Source organism: Anopheles marshallii, chromosome 2 (assembly GCF_943734725.1).
Source record: "Anopheles marshallii chromosome 2, idAnoMarsDA_429_01, whole genome shotgun sequence".
Taxonomy (NCBI): Eukaryota; Metazoa; Arthropoda; class Insecta; order Diptera; family Culicidae; genus Anopheles; species Anopheles marshallii.
Genome location: NC_071326.1, coordinates 42,660,522 through 42,688,348, shown reverse-complemented (window position 1 = coordinate 42,688,348; position 27,827 = coordinate 42,660,522). Strand labels below are relative to the sequence as shown.

Sequence of the window (27,827 nt, the reverse complement as noted above, 5' to 3'; positions counted from 1 at the left end):
TTCCTTAAGCCATCTCGAATCACAACGATCTTTCAACAGCACATTCATCAGCTTTGGAGTTTCAGATATTGGTATGCATTCGTGATTATTAATTTGCCTTTTATTGTCTGTTCTGTTCCACGTTTGATTGGTTCTTGACGGTTTCTTGAGTTAAAACCATTGACCACAGTCATGACGTCTAGTTGTCTACGGGTCAGACATACTGCCCGCTGCACGCATACACTTCCATGATTTGAAAGTATGTTATCGCACTGTTATAAGCCGTGTTGGCAAAATGTCGCAGAAGAGATAATTTGCCATATAAAGTTTAGTCATCAGTTTTTTCGAAGAAAGGCCAATGTATTTATCTTTAACGCTACTAATCCAACTTAAGCCGTGAACATCGCTTGACTATTTATGAAAACAGATTCGGAATGTACCCATTCTACTTGGGGATATCTAAAGGTGTGTATCGTTTTGTTTTACTAATTAAAAGCAAAATATCAACTTCTTTTTTCGGTAAAATTTGCTCATTTTGATGTAATAACATTAATATACAAAATAGTTGTGTATTCGGTGAACTGAACCATAACGTAAATGTCCCCACACCTTTAACCACTGTCAATCGATGCTAACATCAATGTCAAGTGTCTCGATTGTTTTGTGAATGTTGTGAAAATAATCACAAACAAATTCCACTGGCCTCTTTGGATAGCGTCACGAGAGTAGAGTCGCAAAAACGCTCCATCCAATCATAATGCGACCTAACTAAGCGTCCGTTTTTGCGTGACGCCGTGAAGTGCAAACGCCTTACCCTTGGCGTGCGCAATGAACGGACAGGGCAGAAGACGAAACGTGCGTGGGGAATGTTTTACGATGATTTATCTATTGCCCCATTGACATGCGACTCGGCGCTGTGTGTACGCTGATGGCGGTACACTTGTTGTCATTTATGTTGTGCGCAGGCTACTGGTTCTATGTGTTCGATCTATTCATGCTTTTATAGGTGGAACTGCATGTTGCTGGTGTAGGGCCCGTATAGTGAAGATCACGCAACGTCCGATAGCACAAACACGCCATCAGGGATGATGAGGTTTTGGTGTTGTTACGACCCTAACTGGGGGTCCTAATTTATTAGACCACCTAGCGTTGCTAGAGTTGCGTGCTGCCCGTGAGCACACATGCGTTTTATAAGACCGGGATGAAGGCTTCGAATGTAGATCTAATAAAACTAGAAACTTATTGCACCATTGACTAATGGCCATCCTTTTTCTTTGCTCTCTTTCGTACAGACCTTTCTAACATCGACGGATAGACTCCACCATCGGCATAGAAATGGATGCCCGCATCGGATTGGAGTACATCATCGAGAACAACGACTACGTGAACAAGCTGGGACTCGCACTGGACACCAACAATGTCACGGTTAAGAAGCAAATCTTCGAGCTCCTGTCGACGCTTTGTGCGTTCAGTGCAAACGGGTACAAGCGTGCCATCGAAACGCTGGAACACTACAAGGTAAGAATTGCTAGAACCGCTCAGAAGCAAGTGATTGTGATCTTGCGAAAATATCTTCTGATGCGGTACCTCTTATCCTTTTTTCGCAGAGCATTAAGGGTGAACGGTATCGGCTGAATCTGGTCGTGTCGGAGCTAGACAAGGCGACTGCGGTCGAGTACCAGATAGCGCTGCTGGCGTTCGTCAACTGCGTGATCATATCAGCCGGGTCACTCAAGGATCGGATACGAATGCGCAACGAATTTATCGGTAAGTACTGCAGCTCAAGGTGGAAGCATCGGGGACTATCAACTATGAGTAAATCGAGATCCTGGCGTAAACTGAAGCCTTAGGAATCATCGATTTAAGGCTCTCCAATATATTGGATGCTTGCCAAAGGATTGAGCAGGCGGCGGAAAACCTCAAAACACCTGTCGCGACAAACGAAGCTGGAATGATTATTTTACTATAGAAAACAGGAAAATAGCAGAACTATAGAACTTATTTAGTTCCAGTACTTACACACACCTCTGAGGCATAGACTTTGTTCAAAACTGCCAAAACCTATTTAGCCGCTTTCGAGAGGAAGATGCTCAAAAGGATTTTTTGTTCTCGCATATATGGAAGGGCAATGGTGGAGCAGCTTCAATCACGAGCTCTATGAGCTGTACGATGAACTCACTATCGTACAGCGAACTAAACTCGCCAGGCTCTGGTGGCCTGGTCATGTCATGAAAATGACACCGGACGAACCAACCCGTAAAGTTCTTTTAGGTCGTCCACATGGACAGAGAAGTCGTGGTAGAGCCAAAGTGCGATAGACCCGAGGACAAGTTGGTAAGCTGAGCGCGTATCAAAAGTATGCGTGGTACCAACATTACAAGAGTAGAGCCAGATTGTTCAAAATTAGAATACATATTAGAATTAGAATAGTACCAAGATGCTGAAGATTCGTGAATATTAAGGTTCCTCTTCTTGACGTAACGACTTACCTTCCAAGGTCATGCCTGCTGCCATTTCTGACTTACTAAACTTATTTTACCACGTAGACGAATAGTCAATCCCTTCCTACGGAGGATTGCTCCGGATGGGATTTTGAATCGGTCCTGTCTTGTGAAGACCGATGCCGCTACCAATACACCACCGGCTGCACCTCATATTAAGGAATTTAGACTATATACACATATCATCTAGTAGTCGAGTTACCTTTCGTCCAGTTCGTTCAACGCAAAATCCAGTTCTCATTTCAAAATTCAAACAATGTTGTGCAAAAGTTGTAAATGCATCGAATGTACACTTACTTTGTCGTATCAAAACATACACTTTGCTGGCTATTCGAGCTCCACTGCAAGCTACTTCGCATTGTAGTGCACGTACATTCTTGTACATTCCTTTAGAGTAGTGCCATAAAATGAAGTTAAATATGAGTAATATCTTGCACCTGAACACGTTTCAGTACGCTTAATGTCTTAAATTCTTTCCCAACGGCCTTTTACGTTCCCATACACATGTTCGGTTTGCATGTCTGGTACGCATATACCGCAGCCGGCAACCGGGCTGAAGGATTGTGATAAATTGATCTTAATCCTCTGGACACGTTATGCCCGGTGGGCTATGCGATATCTGTCCGCTGTATCGATGGCAGGTGAACAGCAAGTGATAGCGCCCCGTAACCGGCTTTTCGAAACGATCGTTGCTGCTGCTGTCCGAACCTGTGTACCATGTTGCCGCAGGAACGACCATAATGTTTGGCATGGGGTCGTTGGCAAGTTAGAATGTGGTCCGGTCCTCCCGAAACTTGTGTGCATTGCCACCGGTGGCCTGGTGGTCGGTTTAATGAAAACGCTTGCATTACAACAAATAGAAAAGCAAAACAAAAATACGACGGTCAGAATGATCGAAGTTGATTGCCATGGTTTGAAATTGATACATGTCCTCCGCATCAATGTCGCTGTCCCACGGGCAGCCTCATTCTTAGGGCTGTGCATGGAAGGGCGAAAAAAAAGCGTTCGCTTTTATCCACCCGGGCGAAGGTAGCTTTGGATGGCAAATAATGGAGTACGATAAATTTGTGCTTGTCACTTGCGGATTACACTGCCACCATTGGCGTTGGTACGCGGTGGTTTGCTGCCAATGTAATTTCTTGCAGGATTAAAAGCGCTTAGGTTTGTCAGTCTTCAGCAACTGACACACACGCTTCTTACCTCACCGCAGCAATTCGCGATGTAATTAACGTGTTACACAAAACACGCTCCCAATTCTAGTTGGTTCGATGCTTATGGGTTGCTTGAAGCAACAAATCATTTAACTATTCGAATAGCTCAAATCCTTCTGATACAGGAGAACATGGAGGAATTACATTATATAATTCATTTCTTTTGGGTATTTTAAAAGTTAAGTAGTAATATAAATATGTAGGAAGAATCGTAACATTTAATAAATTTTTTCAATCGATGCTTTGCTGCCCTCACTTTCCGTAAACAAAACAATGCTTATCTGTGTAAACTCCACCAGCCTACCCCACGCCCGCTGAGTCGGCTCTGGGTCTAATTGCAATGTGTGCGACCTTGTCGAGGACGCGCGGTACCGCGTCAGTCAGCCCCGATAGAGATTGTTATCGTGTTGCCTTTCTGCGATAGAATAGACACCGCTGCTGCAGTGGAACGGCAAGGGGCAACCCTGCAGCCGCTTCCGATAAGACCGGTGTATCGGTGAAATCGATGATGAGCTAATGATTAAGGGTTTAAAAAGAGAGTGAAAAAAAAATTACTAAATGAAATTGGAAATGGCTTGTAAAATTCTGCACAATAAAGTATACGTTCACCCAGGATAGGTGTGGAGGAGCGAATCGATAAGTGAAGCTTAAGCGGTTCTCTTTCACCTAGCACCGCCTAGCAGCAGATGACACGTTCGTCCCAATCCTTACACCGCCCTTTAGCCATTACGATGCCGAAACGGCGCGTAAACGGTGAACTCGTAAGCGTTATCGGTGTCGTTTAATCAAACGACCCGTTAGATAAGATTTGCCCGAGCATCGGTTGCGGCTGAATCTTCCCCAATAGCAAGCGTCCAGTTCGTTTGCGCACGGTGTCGTGATTTGACGTTACGGGTGCGAGCCGCGCTATGTTGACGTACAGTCGGTGAACTATGGCCGTCATGTTGCAACAGCAGTTAGGGTTTGGCCCACTGGTGGACAATTGCGTCAGCCCCCGGATCATGGTGAACGAAGTGTTTTTCAATGATGCACCGGAATTAGCGTCCATGGTGCAGGAGGTGGACGCTGTCGATAAGTGTGTGGAAGGTAGGTGATGATGGGAACGGGAACGAACCCATTCGTGGACAATGCCACAACGTTCGAGTGCACCCAAGACGTTTTAACAAACAAAAGTTCCTATTCTGGTGCAGTATCGTTGGTGTTATCTTAATCACTGATTGATCGACGGTCTATTCTATTCACGTTTAATGCACTAACCCAATCCATAACCATCTATTAATGTTGATTACTTTGTTTGCTTTTCTATTTTTGCAGGATTAAACCTCATACCAGTATTAAATAATTTAAGGTAAGTGCATGCGTCCTTGAGGTTACGATGGCTTAAACGAGCCTCCGCATTTAAGACAGGTGAACAGGTTAAAGCGGCACTGGCACGGCCAGAAGAGACTACGAAATATTCAAGCACGATATACAACGCTCAACGGTGAACGGTTGATAAAGGCACCTAAAGAAGCTTCTCTCGTTGTTTTTTCGGCGCGGGTGTCACACAACGGAGCGTCAGTGCGATCAGTGACAGATAATCGGATTATATTGCACAGTTCATAAAAAGCAGCAACGATAGGATAGCATCGGATCGATCAAAACAGGATGTGATTCGTGTGCTTGGTTGCTTTTATAGTGGACCTCCGGAGCCGATTATTACACGCCGCTAGCAAGAATAGGGCGCGATAATCATTGGCGGAAAAACATTAACCAGTTTTGATGGTTAATGGGTTTCAATTACTTTATCCATACCTTCTCGATAGTGGGTAAGTTCGTGATTGGTGTGCTGATTTTGTTGGACTCCGTGAGGTGACGTGCAGTATTTGCGTGGGACAGGTATTAGGAAGTTCGAGGGTTCGGTTAACCCCGTCCCTGATAAGGGAAGTGCGTGAGTGATTGCGATTCTAGCGAAAAGTGTGTTAAGTGGGACTATGGACCAGCAGTTGGAAAATGATCGACAAGGGGATGTTGGTGACTAATGCTGTTTAAACGTGGGAATGAAATGTTCGAAAGGCGTGTGAGCGTTCCCGTGTATCAGTGGCTGTAATGAAGCCGTCTTATACGACAGGACTGATCTGCCTTAGCAAGGCCAATTCGAATTCGAGATAGAAATAAGTCTAACAAGCCTGATGTCCTTGTTGTAGATCATTGCGTCAAGAACATCTTTAAATGAAGATTGGAATAGACTAAACATGATGGAACTTTTCAACTGTGGGAGGGTAGCAGCACCATACGCACCCGCCATTATCAATCATCCGGCTCCAAGTGTCGTGTGCCATTCTGTTAAGATCGACCTGTTGGGAACGACAGCTTGACGTAGCAATTGTGGCGGTGTATGCTCCCTGATGGCGCCAATTACTCAACATATCTGCGCTCTGGATGGAGCAATGCAGACACACATATGTAGCGAGTGTCGTGATAAGCCTCCCAAAAAAAATGAAAAACTCAACTACAGCTCAACGACACCATCAACATCACAGCGTTCATCACGTCGTAGAAAAACGTGCGCAACGTGTGTTGTGTTTTGCTCAACTTTCGATAACGATTGTGCAGCTTTGTAATGTATCTGTATGTTATGTTGTTGTTGTTTTTTTTTGTTTATCGAAACCCTTTCCAACGGAGGTAAACAGAAACACGCCTTCGTTGGTTGGTGTTGAGAGGAAGAACAGAATGTACCGCCTTTTGCTTTCCATCGCGGAAGAGGCCACGCTCTTGACACACTGCGACCGACGACGATTGGGTCAGGGTTGATGCGAAAGGGACCGTAAACAAGAAAGTAGATAAATTAATAATCGTTCACGTTGAAGTCGAAACATTAAAGAAACACAAAAAAATATGAACAACAACACTTAAACATGTGTTCTATCTGTGGAGTATCATCTTGCGAAGACCCGTCCGGTGTAGCGGCGTATTGACAACACGTGGGCTAGTGAGATATGACGATGTCTAGCAAGAGACACACAGCAGGCCTTTTTTTTTGTACCACACCGGCAAGTGAATCACCTGTTCAATGAGAGAAAACCTACTCATCTTCATCCTCTCATCACACACACCTGGAGGCTCGCAAGCCGGTGAAAACGGTTCGTTCCGCAGCTGTTGTTGTTGTTGTTGTGGCGACGGTTAATTTTTAAAAGACGACGCGTGAGAAAAGCGCGAATTTGCGACAGATTTAGCCGGAGACGGCATCTTCGCGCGGAGAAAAGCACGCGAGAGAAATGGCACGCGAGTGCGCATGAGTCAGCAACACGTGCTCGGGCAAACTTCAAAGCACGCGGTAACGGCCGATATGTGCCAGGGCTCCGAACCGTCGCATCTGTTCGATGCGGACGTTTTCTCTACGCTCTTTCTCTCGCGCTCGCTCTCGTGCTCCCCATCTGATCCGATCGTTCCCGTCGGCAATCAGATGTTTTTCGCGTGTTCCGGAGCTTCCGATGCGAATGTTTGGTCGCAAATCGGCAGACCGAAATGCACACCAGAGATGTTGTTGGAGGTCACGGATCGCATAATCACCTTCGAGAATCTGTATAATCCTTAGGTGATAGTACACATCCTTGATAAGGGAACGCTTCTGGTGGGATATATTACTGGTCGGAACGGGAAAGACATCCCACAGCTTGCCCACAACCATACACTGCGTGCGTAGTCGGCAGTGCGAAAGAGACCGCAACTACTGGTACGAACATTAGTTTGTTTCGCGTTGCGGCTTTTCCAGTCTCGCACGCTCCAGCGTTTTGAAATGGTCGGCGGCCAGGAGGACCTCCTGGGCAGGGCAACCCAGCAGGCTCGAAAATAGTCGCGTGCTAGTGCCGAGTAGTTCACCTCGCAGCAAAACAAAAAAAAAACCCGACTGCGGCACACACTGTGAGGCTACAGAGTTCGCTTACACCAATCTGCCGCGCTCCAATCGTTCGTATCCTTTTTCTGCCCGCTATCGGGGGGGTCTCGCTTTGCTTCCCGTTCCGAGCATCCATCGTGCCCCGTTTGGCGTTGCGTCGGTGCGCTATTTTTGGGGTTCTGTGCGTTCTAAAAACAGGAACACAACCAGAACGAACGATAGCAAACAAACTCCACTTCCTTCCACGGAGCGGAATTATGACAGTTCGGTAACGCAGCAGTGTGCAGGTGGTTTTGCGGGCTTCGATTCTGCCTTCATTCGGTGATGGTAGTTTGCTTGTCTTTTATTTACTCGTTGGTTCATTACTGTTACCATTGCCGTGACAGTAGTGCCAGTACGCACGCACCCGTCCGTAGTGTTACAGGAAGTGGCACCTTACCCTCCCGGTCCGCACTTTGGCCACTTCTTAGCCACAGTTCGCCTCTGTCGTCACAGCGCTGCGTCTCTGCTGCTGCACCCTTGTCCGGACGGGGTCTGCAAACAGTGAAAATTCTGTGCAGAGAATCTTGGCACACCACCATCATCATCGTCCTGTGTGCGCGTGAGTGTGTTTGTGTAACGTGGATCCGTACGCTCTCCACACGGTCCCAGCACACGCAAGGGAACGGAACCGAACCGAATGAATATCGTCCAGGAGCTGAGTGAACTGTGCCGTCGGAAGTTGACCACTCTCGGCATACGGCTCGCCAACAGTTGAGAACTAAAACTGCGTGATTTGTGGTAAATCCCGTTCTGCCCGTTGCCTTTGACCTTTCCTCCACCTGTTTGCACCCCGTTTGGGTCTACGTTTCGGTGTTGCTGCTAATGTTCCTCTCTTCCCATCCACGTACAGGCGCACGGCCAGCAGCGTTCCGGACGTTGCCTCCCAGTTGGAGGTGTACGACGAGCAGCAAGAATGCGACCTATCCCAGAGCCTCCAAGTGCCGGACGGGATCGATCTGAACTCGCATCTTGATGTCTTCAATGCCATCCTAGCACAGGTAAGCAACGTAACGGGCGTGCAATAGGGAACAAACGCTGCAGATCCAGATAAGTTCAGCCTCCCACCAGCGAATGCACAGCAGATTCAGCCGACGGTGGTTCTTACCGGGGAAGGATTTGCAACCGGAGCAAATGGAGATGAATTTTACATTAGGCTTCGTACGCTTGGGTGCAGCTGCATCGCACGTACCGTTGCAATGGGGATAAAAGGATTCACTTTCATTAGTGTGTGCTGCGGTTGTGGATATTAAAGTGTCATTAGTGTGCAGCTTTTAGCTTGCCGAGCCGAATAAACAAGGTCACCCATTGAAAGTCATTTCCTTAATTAAGGCTGGCGCTTGGAACAAAAGGCGACATCGATGCGGCAACCAGCGGATGGTTTTGTTTACTCTTACCGTGTTTCCATTCCAGATCGCCGGCACACCGCAAGCTACGCCATTTCTAAGCATACTCCAGCACCTGCTGCAGATTGACCCGAAGGAGCAGATCAGTGACATCGTCTGGGATACGGCCGAAACGCTCGTACACCGGGCCACACTGCTGGAGGACAAGGAAGCATCTGCCCGGCTGCTGAGGGCACCCAGCGTCCAGAAGTTCTTCACCTGCCCACACTGCCGGGGCGATCTGAGCGGGGGCCCTGCACGGCGACCTTCCATCGGCAGTTCGCTGCAGCCCTCGCCAAGCACAACCTTCAACCCGCCACCGCCTCAGTGTGCCGCGGCACCACCGCCACCCCCACCGCCCGGCAGTGGGTGTGCTCCACCTCCGCCTCCTCCACCACCTCTTGCCGGTGGTCGAGCACCACCGCCGCCGCCTCCGCCGATGGCTGGTGGACCGCCGCCACCTGCACCACCGGCACCGCCGGCACCCAACTTACTCTCCGTGCAGGCCAACTCCAATGGTCCACTGGCCCGTTCGAAGACACCGGACGAGCAGATCGTAATCGTGAAACCGCTACCGCAACAGGAAACGCCAGTGCCACGCGCCAAGATGAAGACCATCAACTGGAACAAGATACCGCCACAAAGGGTGCTCGGCAAGCAGAACATATGGTCGATTGTGGCCGATTCGCACCAGGATAGCCCAATGGCCGATCTGAACTGGGACGAGATGGAAGGACTGTTCTGCTTGCAGACGCAAACGCAAGGCTCGCCGAAACTTGGTCAGCGATCGGGAGCCTCCGGCGGTGATGGCAGCAACGGTACGGACACACCGGATGCACGCAAATCACGGAAGGAAAACGAAATCACCCTGTTGGATGGGAAGCGGAGCCTGAACGTTAACATCTTCCTGAAGCAGTTCCGTACCACGAACGAGGACATCATACAGCTCATACGGAACGGTGAGCACGAGGACATCGGGGCGGAGAAACTCCGCGGACTGCTCAAGCTGCTGCCCGAGGTGGACGAGCTCGAGATGCTGCGAGCCTTCGATGGTGACAACAATAGGCTGGGCAATGCGGAGAAGTTTCTGCTTCAGCTGGTACAAGTGCCTAAGTAAGTGTCTAGGGTAGTGTAAGATGAAGTGATCATTACGCACTGTGTCTTATGTGTCCGGGACTGCTCTGCTCTACTCATTGCAGTTACAAATTGCGAATCGAAAGCATGTTGCTGAAGGAAGAGTTTAAGGCGAACCTGATGTACTTGGAGCCAAACATACACGCTATGCTGTTTGCTGGTGAAGGTAAGTGACTGCCACGAAGTACTTGGCGGACATAATCAACCTTTAAACTGCATACACCTACAGATCTGATGAACAACAAACCACTCCAGGAGGTACTGTACATGGTTGTGGTGGCCGGTAACTTTCTCAACTCGGGCGGATACGCGGGTAATGCGGCGGGCGTGAAGTTATCGTCGCTGCAGAAACTCACCGATATCCGTGCGAATAAGCCGGGCATGAACCTGATACACTTTGTGGCGCTGCAAGCGGAGAAGAAAAATGCCTCGCTGTTGGAATTCCCCGGTCAGCTAACGATGCTGGAAAATGCGACGAAGTAAGCAAGCCGCATTGGATGGAGATGGGCAAAACACCCTGACGTTAACACATTGTTTGCACTATTTACCTACAGAACCACTGTCGAGCAGATAAGCAACGAAGTGAACGCGATCGACAATCGCATCAAAAAGATCAAGAAGCAGATCGAGCTGCCGAAGACGGAGGAAGATATCAAGTTCCAGATGGAAGAATTTCTTTGCGTAAGCGTCAACAAAACCACCTCCCGTACGTACGTACGTCCGACACCGCCGACTAACTCGTTTTCGGGTTTTTTTAGGCAGCAGAACAGGACGTAATAATGCTACAGCGGGCACTGAAGCAGTTGGAAGCGATGCGCCTTCAGTTGGCCGAGTTCTTCTGCGAGGATATGGGCACGTTTAAGATGGAAGAATGTTTCAAGATTTTCCACACCTTCAGCGAAAAGTTCCAGCATGCTGTGAAGGACAATGAAAAGCGTCGAGTGCAGGAAGAACAGGCCATGCTGCGTAGGAAGCAACGGGAAGAAACACTTAGGAGAAGGCAATGTAAGCTGTGGTTTGTTGCTGCAGTAATAATCAAACTCTTTCTAACATGTGCCCTCTGATCACTTTCTAGCTAATCAACCCGGAACACCGGTGTCGGATTCGGAGGGTAGCCTACTGTTGGATGCATCGCAGTACGATCTGCGCTACAGCCCGGCCATGTCCCGCCGTCGTTTGGGCTCATTCAACAGTAACGGAGATGCACTACTGATGCGGGATGAGTGTGCGTCCCCGGATATTACGCCCAACGGTAGCCTAAGGCGACGCCGCAGTCGAGTGCTTTCGGAGGAAGATGAAGGTAATCTCATGGACTTTTTGCGCTCGTCCGGTCACGAGAGCAGTAATCGGGAGCGAAAATCCGCTGCCTATGGTAGTCTGGATCGATCCTGGGCCCGCCGGGCCCGTTCGGGCAGTGGCAGCAAGAAGCGTCCTGATCTGCTGAACGTTCAGTTCGGTGCGGATCGTGAACGACCCAGCTCACCATCGCCACTGACCGAATCAAAGCCGCTCGCGGTGGAAGAACACAAACCGAGGTATGTACGATCCTTAACTTCACCCACCCTTCTCATGGTGTCCAGTGGTGTTTGCTGCTTTTGTTTGCTATCCTTCTCACTTTCATTCCCCTGTGCTAACCATCGAACGTGTTTACGACCATTTCGTGCCCACTATGTGTTCATGTTTGTCGTGTATATATCGTCATGTCCAACATTTGCTTACGTGCGCAATGACCCGCTTTGCACCCGGACCCCGGTGGTTTTTTGTCGCCGTACGGTCGCGGTCTCTTACCGATCCAGAATTTCCAGGGAATGGCGACAGAAGATCGAATCCTGGCTGCAGGCGAACGAGCAGGACGAGCGACACAATGACGATTACAAGAAGAAGCTGAAACGGGTCGCCGCTAACCGGCGCTCTTACGAAACCGACAACGAAAGCGATCGTGGCAGCAAGCTGGATCCGCTACCGGAGGAGAAACCACCGACCGTGACCTCACCCGAGCCACCCAACGTGCCCAGAATAGTGGCTCCAGCTGCGCAGGGACAGGCGTCAGCCGCATCACCATCACCGTCGGAACAGCAGCTGTTCGGTGGACCGATGACGTACAAACGGGTCTATCCAAATTGGCGTTCGGCGACGTCACTCGAGCAGACGGATGTCGTTGGTGCGATAGAGGCCTTGACAGGTTTGTGTTAACCGTTTACTCCTTCTCTATTAATTCTCACACTATCGTGGGTCTTTATTGTCGTGTTTCAGGTGCGGCCTCACCGGATGCGGATAAGTCACCTTGGCGCAAATCGGCCCTCAACACGGCAAACAGTGCGGACAGTGACGATCTGTCGAATCAGCGCTACCGTCGACAGCGCTCCCGCGAGGGAGCTAATCCGAGTTCCAATCTGCAGTCAATCCTCGAGGAAGACAAGCGTAAAAACATTATTCAATCGTTGGGCGAGCGGCCACCATCGGATCGGCTACAGATCTATATCCGCCGTGGATCGGATAACCCCCCGGTAATATCGTCGGAAAATTCGCCCACTTCCGCCACCGGTGTTAAGAGTACCGGCGCAAGAGATACCAACGGAGAAGAGCACAAGCAGTCCATCTACATCCGGCAGCAAGTTGGCAGTGACAAGCAACCCAACGCTGCCGGGACACCTTCGACGATAACGTCCAGCACGACCAGTACAATATCCGGCTCGGAACTGGTCGGAGTAGCTGGAGGAGATACGACGTCATCTCCGTCCTCTGGTGCCGTGGCTCCACCACCCCGTCGTACTCGGCGTGCCCATCACGTGTACGACGAGTCAACTAACAACAAGATTGAGATAGATTCGGACAATATCGAAACACCTCCTTCGATCCGCCGTAATGTGGGAGGTATTGGCGGAACTGGTGGTACGGGTGTTTCCTCTGCCGGTGGAGGTGCCTGCCGACGATTACATCACCAGAGCCAGAGCGATTCCAAGGATTCGCATTCGCTGCTAGCAAACGATTCTGGCAAGGGTTCATCGGCGGCCGACAGTACCGGTGCGGAGGTGCTTGGCGACGGACAGTTCGATCGGTTCTCGTCGGCAAGACGCACGCGTCGTTTCAAGCGTCCGGTCGATCTGGGAGCATCCGGGGCGGGCAGCGGCAATGAGACTACCACTACCACGGCCACCACAGCCTCGCCATCACCAGACTCCTTGCCAGACAGTGCAGCACAGAGTCCATTGCTGAAGACCACCAGCATTACGTCCGCCGGCAACAAGGACAACGTGAAGCACGAGCAGGAACAGCGTTTGAAGCGCTGGCAGGATAAGCTAAAGTCATCGACAGATACCACGAAGACGGGTGGTACGGGCGCGGCTGTGAACGGTCGAGAATCACCCCGTTCGCATGCCGAAGCCGTGCTGAATAGGGCCAGCAAAGTCGGACGCACCATTAGCCGCATCAGTCAGGAGGATGTGCGTGAGGCCATTCGTAGTCTAAAATCTCCAACACCCGAACGCACATGGAGCCCTACGAAGGATATCCATCAGCAACACGCCAAGGGTGCGGCAGTGACTCACGAGCTCAATGACGAGGGTTTCGAGGAAACTCAGAGTCTCGTCTCAGACACACCTTCGCAAGGCAAGGACAGTGTGTCGTCCTGCAATGATTATGGCTCGGATACGAAGAGCAAACGTGTCGTGACGGCCTCGCCAGCGCCCGCCACGAAGCTCTCGTCCCACAGCTCAACCGGAAACCTGAAGACAAACCGCAACAGTAGCCCAAGCATGGCTAGCCTCCTGTTGGTAAAGAATGGAAGCTCCGGGCTCGAGCGAAGCCGCTCGTTGCGCGGTCCACCTACTGCTGCTAGTTCCCCCGTTAGTAAGAATCTCCTACCACGTCGGACGGCCTCCATGCGACGTGGTATCACGACGTCCTCAACCAGCGTGGATGGTTCCCCAAGTTTACATCGGCCGATCGCACGTCAAACGCAAGACGTCGAGCGGAGCAATTCCCGCACCAGTCTGCGTTCGTCTCGCTCGTCGCTGAGCAGTGCTGTATCGACGAATACTGTCCGTAAGGTGCCTCCTCCGCTGCGTTCCGGACCGAACAACGGCAGCAGTAGCACCTACCCCAAGACTTTCTCTCCGCTCTCTACGATGGCGACGTCCACGCTATCGGCAAACAGTTCTCCCTCCAAACGGCCCTTGGCCACCGCTACCTCGAGCAATATCGGACATCGGGGTGCTCCGGCCAGCCGCAGCAGTTCCAGCGGTTCTAGCATCGGTCCGACGGCGACCATTGTTCGCAAACCGCCCGCCAAATCGGCAACGAAGGAGAATCAACTGCATTCTTCGTCGGGCGGTCGGTTACCACCGGGTAGCAAGTCGACTAGTAGCGGCAGCCTGGCCGGTTCTGGCACTGGTGGTGGTGTAAGTCCAACGCCGGCCTCGGGACGTCAGTCGGTCGCCGCACAGCAAGCGGCGGTGACCACCCGACGTACCAGTGGGTTCATGCGTCCAACTACCTCCAGTGCCACCAAAGTGAAGGGCAAATAGGTAAAGTTCCGAGTCCGAATGTGCAAAGGTCTCGCGACAGAACCATTAGTCAAGTCATCTCCTCTATTTGTAGATGCTCCTATTTTTAACAAAAGTATTTTTTTTTCATTCATCACACACCACACCTCCGTACACGACCTACAATGCCGTCCACTTGATTGCATTTCCGCATATACGCCAAACCGAGAAAGCCGAACGGACCAGCGAATTGCTAAAATTTTGTTACACGAATAGCTATTTTTATTTTGGACAACACTTTGCAATTTTGGACGCACAATTTCGTACGTTTTACGCTTACTGAAGAACAGGGGTGATAAGGATGCGCCTAATCGCCTCTTATGTTGATACCAGGTGCCGCGGACACCGGAGAGATGCAGCGCCAAGCTGGTACGCCATGCCACGGTTGTCAGATATTTAATGTGCTGAGGGCAATAACGATAAAGATGATAATAATGATAGTGAAATCGATCGTTGACGCGGTAGAACGCATGCCACCGCATGTGTGGAACGAACGTGTTACGTTTTGTGGCGCCATTAGCTGTTTGAGATATAAGTGTATATGTCCAAGCGCATGTGTTTTCGAGATGATGTGTTATTTATTTACATACATATATATATAGATATATGCAGCATGTTACAAACGATCGACTAGTAAGAGCAATACTAATTCCCCTTTTTCACAGATATCGAATTCCGACCGATTGATAAAGGTGTGTCGTTGTTACAGAAACACTGGTAAACTGATAGATTCGTGTTAGGATAAACTAGTATACATTAGGTTAGCTAGCTATTGTGAAGTTTTCCAGCGAGGACATACGATTCTTACCGCGGAAATCGCTATCGAAACCGAACAAAAAAAAAACACACTCAAATTGGTTACTCGTCGAACAATATACCCCTCGGATAATTAACGCCATTAGTTGTGTAGAAAGTCGATTTTGTAAACTAGACAAAGAACAAACCAACCTTGTCCTTAACGAAAGCGCCATGTATCATTCCCCACATCTCCCACATTATTCCCACGCAAACATGACGATATATCATGTAGGAAGAGACAACCAAGCTAAGCAAACACTGAAAACCACATAATAATGATAAGAAGTGCGTACTTTTCATCCTTTGCCTATTTATCTTTCGGAATACGGTTACATTTATAAATTTAATGCTATTTTTTTATTACCAACTTCTTAATGTATTCTTGGTGCGGAAATTCAAAATTTATGATCAAAATTTTTAAAATTGTTACGTAGGCATAAAAGGAATGGAAATTATATTCAAAAATCCGTCAACAAAAATCAAACAGGTACGTGTGATTCAAGCTACTTCCCAGTGCATATTTGCCATAAACGAACAGTGCTGAAACGTTCATTGCTGAAAGCATTTTTAATAGCGAAAGCGAAGTATATAACGATTACAAACGGCTCTATCGGCGTGCAAGATTTACTAATCCATTAACTAATTCAATTCTACTCTTTAAATGCTAGAATTGCATAGGACACACAGCAACACATTTGCGAACCGTAATCAGCTGTATGTATGAGGATCCCGAGTGAGATTGTTGAGTTTCCTCCTTCGTCCTATTCCCTTGCTCCCAAGCCGTTCCAGTATATTTCGTATGAATTCGTTACATTTTCTATTTCAACTTGATTGCGCATACCAGGCTCGATGTTATTGCTCGAATAGTTAGCGACAGAGTGGAAAACGTGTTGAAAGCAATAAAAACAAGAATGAAACGTATATTTCGTACAATAAAACAGTCGCTTATTCTGTTATTTTTCTGTTATCGAAAGAAATACCGTTGCTTGGCAAAGGATTGTTGCCCCAAAAACATCGCATTGAACATCGCAACGGATATTTTAAACTCACCCCCACCTGTCAAACGATTGCGCAGCGTTTTGACAGCTGGCATGCGCACGCTATCACGCACGCACGTTCAAGGCCATCCATTTGTTTACCGACAAATGTGACATTCGTCGGCAATTGAAGACGCAGCAGCTGCACAGTTTCCACGACTCTCCGGCAGTTTGTTTACGGTTTTACGCGTACAGCGAATTCAATTACACGTCCAAAAACTGCACGGCTTCAAAATTGAGTCTCCTAGCATGGTTTCAACCCGTGGTCATAACACGAAATACAAATTTTGCGATGGCGAAAAGGTGCTCTGCTACGAGCCGGATCCGACCAAAGCGAAGGTCCTGTACGATTCAAAGGTAAAGCACGGAAGAAAACAAGCAAGTGGTGATTTGCGATGCTACATATGCTTCCTGCACGCTTGTTTACTGTTTTGATATTGTGTTTTTCAAGGTACTGGAAGTATCTGAAGGTAAAGACAAACGGGGCCGGCGTGTCGTAGAGTATTTGATACACTTCCAGGGTTGGAACTCATCCTGGGATCGGAAAGTGAGTGAGGATTTCATCCTGAAGGACACGGAGGAGAATCGACAGCTGCAAAAGGATTTGGCGGAAAAATCGCAGCTTTACCAGTGAGTAAATTGGCGAAACTCTGCAATGTTATCATAGTTTATATGTATTTGAATATTTTTTTACACGGTTTTGTTCCATTCGACAGAGGTGGTTATTTGTATCGGAAGGAGCGAAAAAAACAACGCGCCAAAAGTTTAACCGATCGTATTGAAAGCTTAACGAGTGCCAAGGCGCAACCGATCAATCCGTCGTCCGAAGATGGAAGCTCGTGCAGCAACGGTTTTAGCAGGGACGACAATGAATACAACATGGATGGTGAGAAGATTCATAGGTCCGCCGGGATTAAAATACCGTAATTTATCGTTCAACGTTTGTTCTAGACATGGATGAATATTATAGCAGCTCGGTTGAGAGCTCGCACGAGGAAGAAAAAGTTTACCTTCAAGCCGGTAGTAAGTTCCGCAAGCATCTCGACCTAGATCAGCACCTCATAGTGTCCGATGGTATGCTGGTAGAACTACCAGCAAAGCTTCCAGTGGTGACGATATTAGAAGATTTCGTACGCTACTACACCATTCGCCAACTGTTCGAGTGTGGTCATCAGGAGCAAACAAAATCTAATCGGCGGCGCAACAGCTCTGCCCTTCGCAGCGAGCACAAAATACGAGACTACGAGCAGATACGTACGAACGTAGAACTGTGCAAAGAGGTGGCAGATGGGTTGCGCGTATACTTTGACTTCACGCTTCAGGATTACCTGCTGTATCCGCAGGAAAAGGGACAAGCTCAGCTCGTTCTGGCCGAAGAGAACCTTCGTAGCTTTACCTACATTGCATCGCAGAATCTGTCCCTGGACATGCTTACGGTACGACTCGAGTCACCTACGGTAGATATGCATCAACCGCTGAGCGAACATTCCGACCACCAGTCAACATCGGCTACTTCCGCCGAGGAACGTCGTCGCAGACGATTGCGCTCGCACAAAAACGAAGAGAACGAGTTTGTGTTGGATTTCGGTGCCTTGCAGCAGAGTACGGTCGTTGCATCCGGCCAGCAAGGACACCCCATTCAACCGAGCGTTGCGATGGAATGTACCGGCAATCTTTCACCATTTGGTTCGAGCCTGAACATTCTGCGATCCGTCATTCCGCAGAACGTGACCATTTCGCGGGAAGCCAAAGAGATACTAGACGACGTGTTCCGGTGGCGCATTCTACCATCGAATGCACCGGCCGAACCGTCCATGATCTACGGCGCGGTTCATCTGGCACGGCTCATTGTAAAGTTGCCAGAATTTTTGTCCGCTACGGCAATGGCAGACGAGAAGTTGAAGCTCCTGCTCAAGTTCTTGGACGTATTTGCCGAGTTCATCGAAGAACACGAGGAATGGTTCGGGAAGCAATTTTACTTCAGCTTAAGGGACAATGAAGGGGTATGAATAAGCGGTTATGTTTTTCTTTTTGCGTGATACGCGAGAAGCTATTTGTAGGAACAGATCCAAACGAATAAATGTGAGAAATAATTCAAAACGATGTTGGACATTGCGTTCTGTTATACCCTGTGTGTATAGATCTCGTGCGTGAAGACTGGTGCATTCTGGCAACACTGGTCAAAACGTCAAACGTGTGTTTTGTTTGTTTACCATTTGATGAAAATATTTTGTGGGAAGCCAGGATTCGTGCGCTTTATTTTAACGTTTATTCAGTTGAAAGCATTGTGAAAGCATTAAACATGAGTCCTCCAACTACACAATACGGTATTCAAAGTACCGCTGGAGCAGTTCCAGTCAAAAACACAAAAGGTACGTGTGAGAAATGTTAACCAGATTGAACACTGCCGCCGTGATGAGTAACATCGGGTATGAGATGTTGTAATTTCTATGTCTTTTAGGTGAAATATCGATGCAAAAGGTAAAAGTGCATCGCTATGTATCCGGAAAGCGACCAGAATACGCACAGTACGCCAGCAGTGACGAAGAGTCGGAGGATGATGATTTCATGGAACACCGTCGTGCAAACGAGGAGCAGCAGCAGCGAGAAGATTCGTGAGTACTTTTTTGGGTGTTTATTACGAGGGGATTAGATCGATTAAAATGACTATTTTTCTGGAATTAGTGACGATAACGATCTGCCGGAGGATGTCGATGATCCTCGTATCCGACGTTTACAAGCGGTGCGAGCGGAAACCCAGGATGATCTTGAACGGGAACGCAAAGAACGGCATCGGGTAATACACGAACCGGAACTGGTGGAATCTGACGATAACAATGAGCGTAGTGATGGAGAAGATGAAAATGACCGCAGACGCTACAGTGATGATGAACCGGAACAAACAAATGCTTCGTCCCGTCGGAGACGTATTTCCTTAGGGTCCGAGTCCGAATCGGAAGCGGAACTGAGCGATACAGAGATCGAACGCAGGCGCAACTTGCTGAAGACTAAAATGCTTCAGCAGAAACAACGTGAAGAAGAGGAATTGCTGCAAAAGCAAGAGGAAGAAGGTATGTCCGATTCGGAGGAATCCGAGAGCTCGGAGTACGAGGAGGAAACGGAAAGCGACGAGGAAAACGAACCCCGGCTGAAGCCACTGTTTGTGCGCAAAAAGGATCGCACGACGATCATTGAAAAGGAACGTGAAGCAAACCGTCAGAAGCAGCTCGAGTATGAGGCGAAAAAGATGGCCAAAGAACGACGAAAACAGACATTACGCTTGGTGGAGGACACCATCAAGAAGGAGTTGGAAAAAACGAAGGTTGAGAATGAACCATCTTTGAACGATGTTAACACGGACGACGAAAACGACGAGGTGGAGTACGAAGCGTGGAAGTTGCGCGAATTGAAACGCATCAAGCGGGACCGCGAGGAAAAGGAACAGTAAGTATAACCGCAGGGTGATTGTATCCCGGGACAGCATAATTAATTCTGAATCACTTTTGTTTCAGGATCGAGAAAGAAAAGCAAGAAATCGAACGGCTGCGTAACATGACGGAAGAGGAACGCCGCCAGGAGCTGCGCAACAACCCGAAACAGGTCACGAACAAAAACGTGAAGGGCAAGTACAAGTTCCTGCAGAAGTACTACCATCGCGGTGCGTTCTACCTCGATCAGGAGGACGACGTGTACAAGCAGGACTTCTCGGCACCGACGCTCGAGGATCACTTCGACAAAACGATCCTGCCGAAGGTGATGCAGGTGAAAAACTTTGGGCGGTGTGGTCGAACCAAGTATACGCATCTGGTCGACCAAGACACGACCAAGTTCGATTCGCCGTGGGTAGCGGATACGGCCAACAGTACCATCTTCCACTCGGAGAAAGCTGGTGGCATGAAGCAGGTGTTCGACAAACCGTCGCTTTATCGCAAAAAGCGCGACACATAGATATTTATTTGCTTCGTATTACGGTTTTAGTTTCGTAAAGTGATTAATTATAAGGTTACATAAGAAATATGTTTGAAATAAACGATTAAACGTGCACCGATCTATTAATATCCGTAGACGTGAATATGTAGCTATCCTTTACTCACTGTGCATTGTTATTTTTTATCCAGAATGAGGACTTGCATGGTCGGGAAATGTTTTTCCAGCACGTACATCAAGGTGACTATTCCACAATCGAACAATTGCTGCAAATGAATGGAGATAGGTAACATTGCTATTGGTTGCATTTATTTGAGCTCCAATACAAGTGTGCTTACCTCAAATGCTTTGTCCAGCAGGAGTAGTTTACAACCGTCGCAGTAAAGGAAGCTGATGAATAGGACGAGGAAGGAAAGCTGTCGCTGTTTCTTGCTGAACGATCCTTGCAGTAAATCCTCTCCGGAAGTGTGAATGTGTATGGAATTTATTCCATGCAGGCTGAATGGATTCTGGGGATAAGAGTATAAACTTCAGGATATTAGCATTTTCCCATACCTAGACTAATTAAACATAAAACATGATGTCATATACCATTTTTTTGAATGCAAAGAATAATATTGTAAATTTAAAAATCAAAACATCCAAAATACATCTTCGAAAGTACTTTCGTAGCAAACAACTTCGACATCCGAAACATTATGCATCTTGGTTTCTCCACTTCGCGGCATTGCTTGCGTTTATACTTGAACTCGAGGGTTCAATTGTTGGCCAATCGCCTGCGACCAAATCATACCCATTGCAACCGGTGCAATTGTGTGTGTATAAAAGTCCTAAACAGCGGCTTTTCAAAGTTCGCCTTTTGTTTATGGTGGGTGCAATAATAATTCACATACGGACCAGTGCACAACATAAGCTCGGTGGCATAGAGTCAGCCCGATACGACGGAGATCGCAGGAACCTCATTGCAACTCTACTGATAATAGCTACGTGGCCAACCAAAAAACACACCCCATCGTTTCCAGGATGATTCCGCGGGTAATTGCGGGCTTCTTGGTGCTTTTGGTCGTAGTTCTGGACAGCACACAAGCTCTGTACTCATCGTCCGATGATGTCGTGGCACTGACGACGGCCAACTTTGACCGTACCGTGGTGAAAAGCGATGAGGTATGGGTGGTAGAGTTTTACGCACCGTTCTGTGGCCATTGTCGTAACTTGGTGCCGGAATACAAAAAGGTGGCCACCGCACTGAAGGGTGTGATCAAGGTCGGTGGCGTGAACTGCGAGGAAGAGCAGGGTCTGTGCGGACAGCACGGTGTACGGGGTTATCCGACCATCAAGATCTTCGGTGCGAACAAGCGATCCCCAGTTGATTACAATGGGCAGCGCACGGCCAAGGATATCGCAGAGGCAGCACTGGCAGAGGCGAAGAAAAAGATCAAGAACGTTCTCGGTGGCGGCGGTGGTGGCAGTAGCGGCGGAAGCGAAGGAAGCAGCGGCTCCAAGGACGACGTCATCGAGCTAACTGATGCGAACTTCGACAAGTTGGTACTGCAAAGCGAGGAAGCATGGTTGGTGGAGTTCTTCGCACCGTGGTGTGGTCACTGCAAAAATTTGGCACCTCACTGGGCCAGGGCCGCGACGGAACTGAAGGGCAAGGTGAAGCTGGGCGCTCTCGATGCCACAGTACACCAGCAAAAGATGTCCGAGTACGGTGTGCAGGGTTTCCCGACGATCAAATACTTCCCGGCCGGCACGAAGAATCGCAACTCGGCCGAAGACTACAACGGTGGCCGCACATCGTCCGACATCGTAACCTGGGCGCTGGATAAATACACCGAAGACATCCCAAGCCCGGAAGTCGTACAGCTCACCTCGGAAAAGGTTGCACGGGACACGTGCGAGAAGAGACCGCTGTGTGTCGTATCTGTGTTGCCGCACATTCTCGACTGTAACGCGGAATGTCGCAACCGTTATCTGCAGATCCTGCAGACGATGGGCGACAAGTACAAGAAGAAGGATTGGGGCTGGCTTTGGACGGAGGGTGGCGCACAGCTTGATTTGGAAGCCACGCTCGATATCGGTGGTTTCGGCTATCCGGCCATGGCGGTGGTTAATCTGAAGAAGATGAAGTACTCGCTGCTGCGCGGATCATTCTCAAATGATGGCATTAACGAATTTTTGCGAGATCTTTCATTCGGCCGAGGTCACACGGCACCGGTGAAGGGTGCGGAACTGCCAAAGATTCACACCGTCGAACCGTGGGATGGTAAGGACGGGCAGCTACCGGAGGAGGAAGATATCGATCTGTCCGACGTGGATCTGGACGAGAAGGACGAGCTGTAAGATAAATCAAAGGACTGCCAGCAACGAAAGCCAGCCGGGGGAAACTCTGTCGTTAGGTTGCGGTTTTCCCATCCCCCATTCGCGATATCTTCCCATGGAAGCGCTACGTGTGCTTTAGTTCGTAAGAATAGTAGAAGCAACACGGCAAGGATGAATGTCAATGCACACAACAAAGAAACAGTCAGTTGCATTTACCACTTACACAACAAATAACACCACTCCCAAACGTTAGATTCTGTCGGTTATGGGATAAGTGTATAATTTCCATTGCGAAGCGTCAAAGATAAAGGTGTAAAAATAATAAAAGAACTGATAGGAAAATATGCTACTAAGGTCTCTGCAGTCATTCTACAGCTTTGTCACCATAGAACAGTTGGTAATCCTCATTCATGCACACGTTTTAAACTTACCTGCAAGTAGTCGCCGGGTTCTTCGTATTCCGGGCTGTGTTTCTCATACTCAAAGAAAACTTGTGCAGTTACACCAAGCTCGGGCAAATCCTCCGAAACCGATGAGAACAGTTGACAAATTTGGCGCATCTTTTGCACGTGCAGCTTGTCGATGATCGGGAGGATGAGATTATTTAAGCACAGTTCCCTAACTTCCGTAAGGTGCCGTTCGAGGAGCTGTAGTCGATTTAGCTTATTTTTCATCTTGGCAATTGCTGTACTGCTGCATCCTGGCGGTATTTGTTGCAGTTCGTTTTGAGTAGCGACAATTTTGTTTAACAGATCATCGGGTTCTTGCAATTTTCGGCGTGGTAGGGAAAAGTGGCTTAGTCTGTTCTCGAGCGTGAAATTGTTCTCGCGCTGATAGTCTTCGAGTATGGATTCTGTGCAGGTTATACGAGACAGGAGAGCTTTTTCGCGCAAATCGAGCGATTGAATTTGTTCGTTTAGATCGTTGATTTCGGCAGGTGGGACCTCATCGGCATACACGAACTGGTTCGCCGCATCTTCAATGGCCGGAATAGTGCGCAAAATTAATTCACTACAAGTGGTCCAGCAGGCAATCAGCTTTTCGTAGACAGTAGACGATAAACCTTCAGACATTGAGCAAAAATCTTCCTCGTAACGCTGCAGTGTAAATTGCATGGTATCGCATTTTTTTGTAAGTTGATTTAAAAATTTGTAATACGATTTCTTGTTGTGGTCCTCCTGTTGAAGAATTGTTTTCAGTTGTTCGTTTAAGCGTGATTCTTCTAGCTTCAGTGCATCTGCGTTTGGTAGAGGGTTGGAACCTTCAATTTGATGAATCAATCTCTCCAGTGCATTGTAACGTGCGCGGAGCCGTATGTGATGATTTTTTGCAGTTATGGTGCGAATCACCAGGCTAGGAAGCTCTTGCAGTTTAGTTCTGTAAGGAAAGCAGGAAAAAACAAAAAGAAATAAAAGAGAATTCGAAAAAAACTTCCTCCCCGACGGGGAATCGAACCCCGGTCTCCCGCGTGACAGGCGGGGATACTGACCACTATACTATCGAGGACTTGTCGTGCTGCCTCGCTAGAGCATTATTAAAGCTACAACACTGCTACCAAACTAGCGTGTTTATCAACTCTTGACTGTTTTATCGCGGGCATTTAATTTTTTTAAGAATATGGCACACAATGAATTATGCAATAAACTTTACAAAATATAGCAACACGGCCTGACGGCCTCATTTTTCGTGAATAAAACAAATGAATGAATCTCTTTTAAATTTATGTCACTATACGATATTTATATTCCTCATTTGCAATAATAATAAGCAATGCAATACGTATTTACTATCTTCAATGGAAATGTAAAGAAAAATAAAATGAGAATTAATGTGTTTTTGAATGTTTAACATGTATCTCAATATATGAATTAAAGCAATTAAAAAGTATTTCTGGATGATACTGTAAATTTGTCGTGAATAGCGTACAACACTCGTTACAATGAATAATGAAAATTAATCGTAATAAATATTATTTATAAAAAAAAGCTTCCCTCCCCGACGGGGAATCGAACCCCGGTCTCCCGCGTGACAGGCGGGGATACTGACCACTATACTATCGAGGACATGCTTTTTCAGCGATTTTACGCACTTTTTGAAACTTGCCCCCTCTACGACGTAAGTTTACCATTCTAGTTGAATAAACATAGCAAAGGTGGGAAACAGCGTTATATTTTTATTGCGTAAAATCGAGGCAACACGACAAGTCCTCGATAGTATAGTGGTCAGTATCCCCGCCTGTCACGCGGGAGACCGGGGTTCGATTCCCCGTCGGGGAGGAAAAACTTCTTTTTTAAAATAATTACTAGTGTTTTTTTTTTAATTTGTATCATTTTCATACTAATTCAGAACATCATAACACGCTAAATCAAAGTAAATCAACCAAATTTTGTATGTTCACTTCTTTTTCAAATTAATAAAAAAAAATAGCAACAACGCTGTCTTGCATGCCACACTAAGAGACTAAAACATATTAAACATTGTTAACAAGATGCAATAAAAAATAATAACACAAAAGCAAATCTACACAATAATGAATTTGATTGTTATTCGACAACTGAGAGGAACAAAGTTTTGTTCGCATCTCTTAGACAGCATCACATAAATTAGCCAATAATATTGTTACTGCACAATGCACAATAGGTACACTTACCTGGGCCACTGGATGCAGCTGCCGGTATAATAATCGTCGAGTTTGGCCAGAAGTTCTTCCTTGGTGGCAGTCAACTGTTCTAATATTTCACCCGTTGCATTTAACTCTCGTTTTGCACGTAACTGCTCCACCATGTGTTGAACTACCGTGTTCACTTTTGCCACAGTCTCTTCGTAGCCCATGCCAGTATCTGCTTCAGGCACAGTTTTGGACAGAAAATTGTTTAAGTTTGTACGGACACGCGTTTCCAGTACAATGTACTGGAATGGTTTGATGGACTGCTTCTTTTCCATCAGTTGCTTAACACGCGTAACACCATTCATCGATCGAAATATTGCTGAACAGGAAAGACCTTCGCACCATTTTGTCCTTATGCCAGCCTCTAGCGCACGTTCGTATACAAAACCGAGGAAATCATCGCTCAGGTTTGCGTCCAATATTTCTATTGCCAACTTCACCGCAGCAATGGAAACCAGCTCGGCAAAAGGAACATTGGTGGACATTTCTAGATAACTTTGCAAGATCTTCTGCTGGAGGTTTTCGAATTTCGTTTCGCACGTGGTCATTGTAGCTGTTGTTTCTACAATCTTAACAATGGTATGCTGAAGCTGGTCGACGAGCTCAGCCTGATGGGTATCGTCATACGCTGTTGAAACGTTGAATAGATCTTTGAGTGTTTGCATTTGATCGATAAACACACTTTTCTGCCTTTTCATTCGGTTTACATCTTCTTGAGCAGATGCCATCTGAATCTTCAGGGATTGTTTATGCATTCGAAGATTGCTGAAACGACATTAATGATTCCTTCACTGTGCATAACTGTGGAAAATAAAATCCAACTTACCATATATATATCCCTTTCTCACTGTCGTTGCTGATCTTTGATAAGATCAAAAAGGATTGATTGTTGTCGATGGAGCATCGTACACTCTCTAGCTCTAACTCCAAAAATCGAATGCTATCGACTTGATCTACAATGGTCTCCATCTCGTGAAAGTGAGCCTTAAGTGTATCTAGAGAAGTTTCGAACGCATTTCGAAGTTCCAAATTCGCCTTTGCTTCGCGTTGTTCCGCTTCACAGAAAGCCAGCAAGTTTTCAAGCTCATTTTTCCTGACTAACATGCTTGTAGCAGCGATTTCTCCAGTAACTGCCACGGTTGTGTTGTGATCGTGAACCGCTCGGGTGGCTAATAGCTGTTCCTTTTCGTGTACCGCCTCTCTTAACTTTAGTTTGAGCTGTTTAATATCATCCTTGTAGCGTTGCACTTGGTGCGCGTGTAGGTTGACGATCATCTGTTGTAGAGAGTTCTTCAACTTGGAATATTTGTTCGACATTTCGATGCGTTCCTCCAGTTCGGCTATTTCGGGATGGAAGTCTTTCAGCTGCGTGGCAAAGTACTTCCGACGCATTTCCTGCTTAAAGTCACCTTCGGTTTGTTGGCGTTCGTTAAACTGCCGGCAAAGCAGGCAATCGTACATTATGGCCCAAAGTTTCGATCCATTGACGACATGTTGCCGGAAGCGGCGTTGTGAAAGCAAAATGTTAAGATTAGGATACTTTACTGTACCGTAGAAAAAACCAGGACACAGTTGGTTAAAGTCTTCGATGGGGATTCTGAGCCATTCATCGATGCACACAAAACCTCCATGCCGTTCACTGCGCTGCAGGTTAAATCCCTTCCCATCGAATGGTGGACTTTGGCGACGGCGTAGGTGCCGAAACGGGTCAGTCTCCGTTTGCAGACGTATCACGACGCAACTTCCGCTCAGCACGTCGAACAACGGTATGGCTTGGGTGAAGAACCATGGCAGAATTTTACGCACTGTGCTATTTTGCAAACTATTCGACGATCGAATCAATACCGTTTGAAGCGAGCCGTCTTCCGTGGGGCAGGTTATCTGTAGTGCAGAGATACAATTGAGTAATCACGCTATTTATTGCATAAAGAGACTTGTTTTCCATATTACCCCAATAATGCGCATTGTGCTGAGGGTAAATCTGCTTCACAAGAACAATTTTTACCACTTGAAATACACTACCAAGTTTCAAGTTCACAAACAGACCACGAGTGACGCTGCGTGTAGATTTTCATTCATAGCATACCCACTACAGTTACAGAGAACCGTTGCAACAGCCATTTTGGAGAGATAATTTGAACCAGCTGTTATCCTCACCAAAAAGTACAAACTTTCTGAAATTAATGCTAGCGTGGTAATCCATTGAGTGGTAATAAGTGTGAAATTGTTGTAGTTACTATTGTAAACGTTGGAAAAGAAAACATTTTCATCTTTTTTTGCAACTGCACAGGGTGTCTAAAAAAATCCTGTGTAGAGATTGTATACCCTAGTTATGCGCACCTTGTGCGATGTAGTTTGACGTATCTAGCTGGTGTTTTCAAAACAAACACGTACTTTATGCGAAA

General features: G+C 47.4%; 5 protein-coding genes and 3 non-coding genes across 8 annotated transcripts; 5 read left to right on the top strand and 3 right to left on the bottom strand.

Annotated features, from left to right (window-relative positions):
• The first annotated feature begins 1,314 nt into the window (after positions 1-1,314).
• LOC128718913 (uncharacterized) lies at positions 1,315-14,652 on the top strand. Its single transcript, XM_053812530.1, has 12 exons — positions 1,315-1,497; positions 1,587-1,746; positions 5,006-5,039; positions 8,461-8,608; positions 9,021-10,105; positions 10,192-10,292; positions 10,356-10,605; positions 10,681-10,807; positions 10,885-11,131; positions 11,202-11,661; positions 11,923-12,308; positions 12,380-14,652. Exons 1-12 carry the CDS (start codon positions 1,315-1,317, stop codon positions 14,650-14,652), a joined length of 5,454 nt encoding a protein of 1,817 aa, XP_053668505.1.
• A 2,102-nt stretch (positions 14,653-16,754) lies between these two features.
• On the top strand, positions 16,755-18,514 carry LOC128719960 (male-specific lethal 3 homolog). Its single transcript, XM_053813603.1, has 4 exons — positions 16,755-16,862; positions 16,957-17,135; positions 17,222-17,391; positions 17,457-18,514. Exons 1-4 carry the CDS (start codon positions 16,755-16,757, stop codon positions 18,512-18,514), a joined length of 1,515 nt encoding a protein of 504 aa, XP_053669578.1.
• Positions 18,515-18,807: 293 nt separating this feature from the next.
• LOC128717989 (microfibrillar-associated protein 1) lies at positions 18,808-20,453 on the top strand. Its single transcript, XM_053811665.1, has 4 exons — positions 18,808-18,877; positions 18,967-19,120; positions 19,191-19,949; positions 20,018-20,453. The coding sequence occupies exons 1-4, from the start codon at positions 18,808-18,810 to the stop codon at positions 20,451-20,453; spliced, it is 1,419 nt and encodes a 472-aa protein (XP_053667640.1).
• Positions 20,454-20,608: 155 nt separating this feature from the next.
• On the bottom strand, positions 20,609-27,387 carry LOC128717988 (uncharacterized). Its single transcript, XM_053811664.1, has 6 exons — positions 27,373-27,387; positions 26,249-27,303; positions 25,405-26,187; positions 23,186-24,131; positions 20,771-20,941; positions 20,609-20,698 (listed from the first exon to the last, which is right to left on the bottom strand). The coding sequence occupies exons 1-6, from the start codon at positions 27,385-27,387 to the stop codon at positions 20,609-20,611; spliced, it is 3,060 nt and encodes a 1,019-aa protein (XP_053667639.1).
• On the top strand, positions 21,456-22,775 carry LOC128715133 (protein disulfide-isomerase A6 homolog). Its single transcript, XM_053810017.1, has one exon. The coding sequence runs from the start codon at positions 21,456-21,458 to the stop codon at positions 22,773-22,775; it is 1,320 nt and encodes a 439-aa protein (XP_053665992.1).
• Positions 24,189-24,260, bottom strand: Trnad-guc (transfer RNA aspartic acid (anticodon GUC)). The gene has a single exon. It is a non-coding gene; the product is annotated as a tRNA-Asp (tRNA).
• On the bottom strand, positions 24,746-24,817 carry Trnad-guc (transfer RNA aspartic acid (anticodon GUC)). The gene has a single exon. It is a non-coding gene; the product is annotated as a tRNA-Asp (tRNA).
• Trnad-guc (transfer RNA aspartic acid (anticodon GUC)) lies at positions 24,959-25,030 on the top strand. Its single transcript has one exon. It is a non-coding gene; the product is annotated as a tRNA-Asp (tRNA).
• Positions 27,388-27,827: the final 440 nt, after the last annotated feature.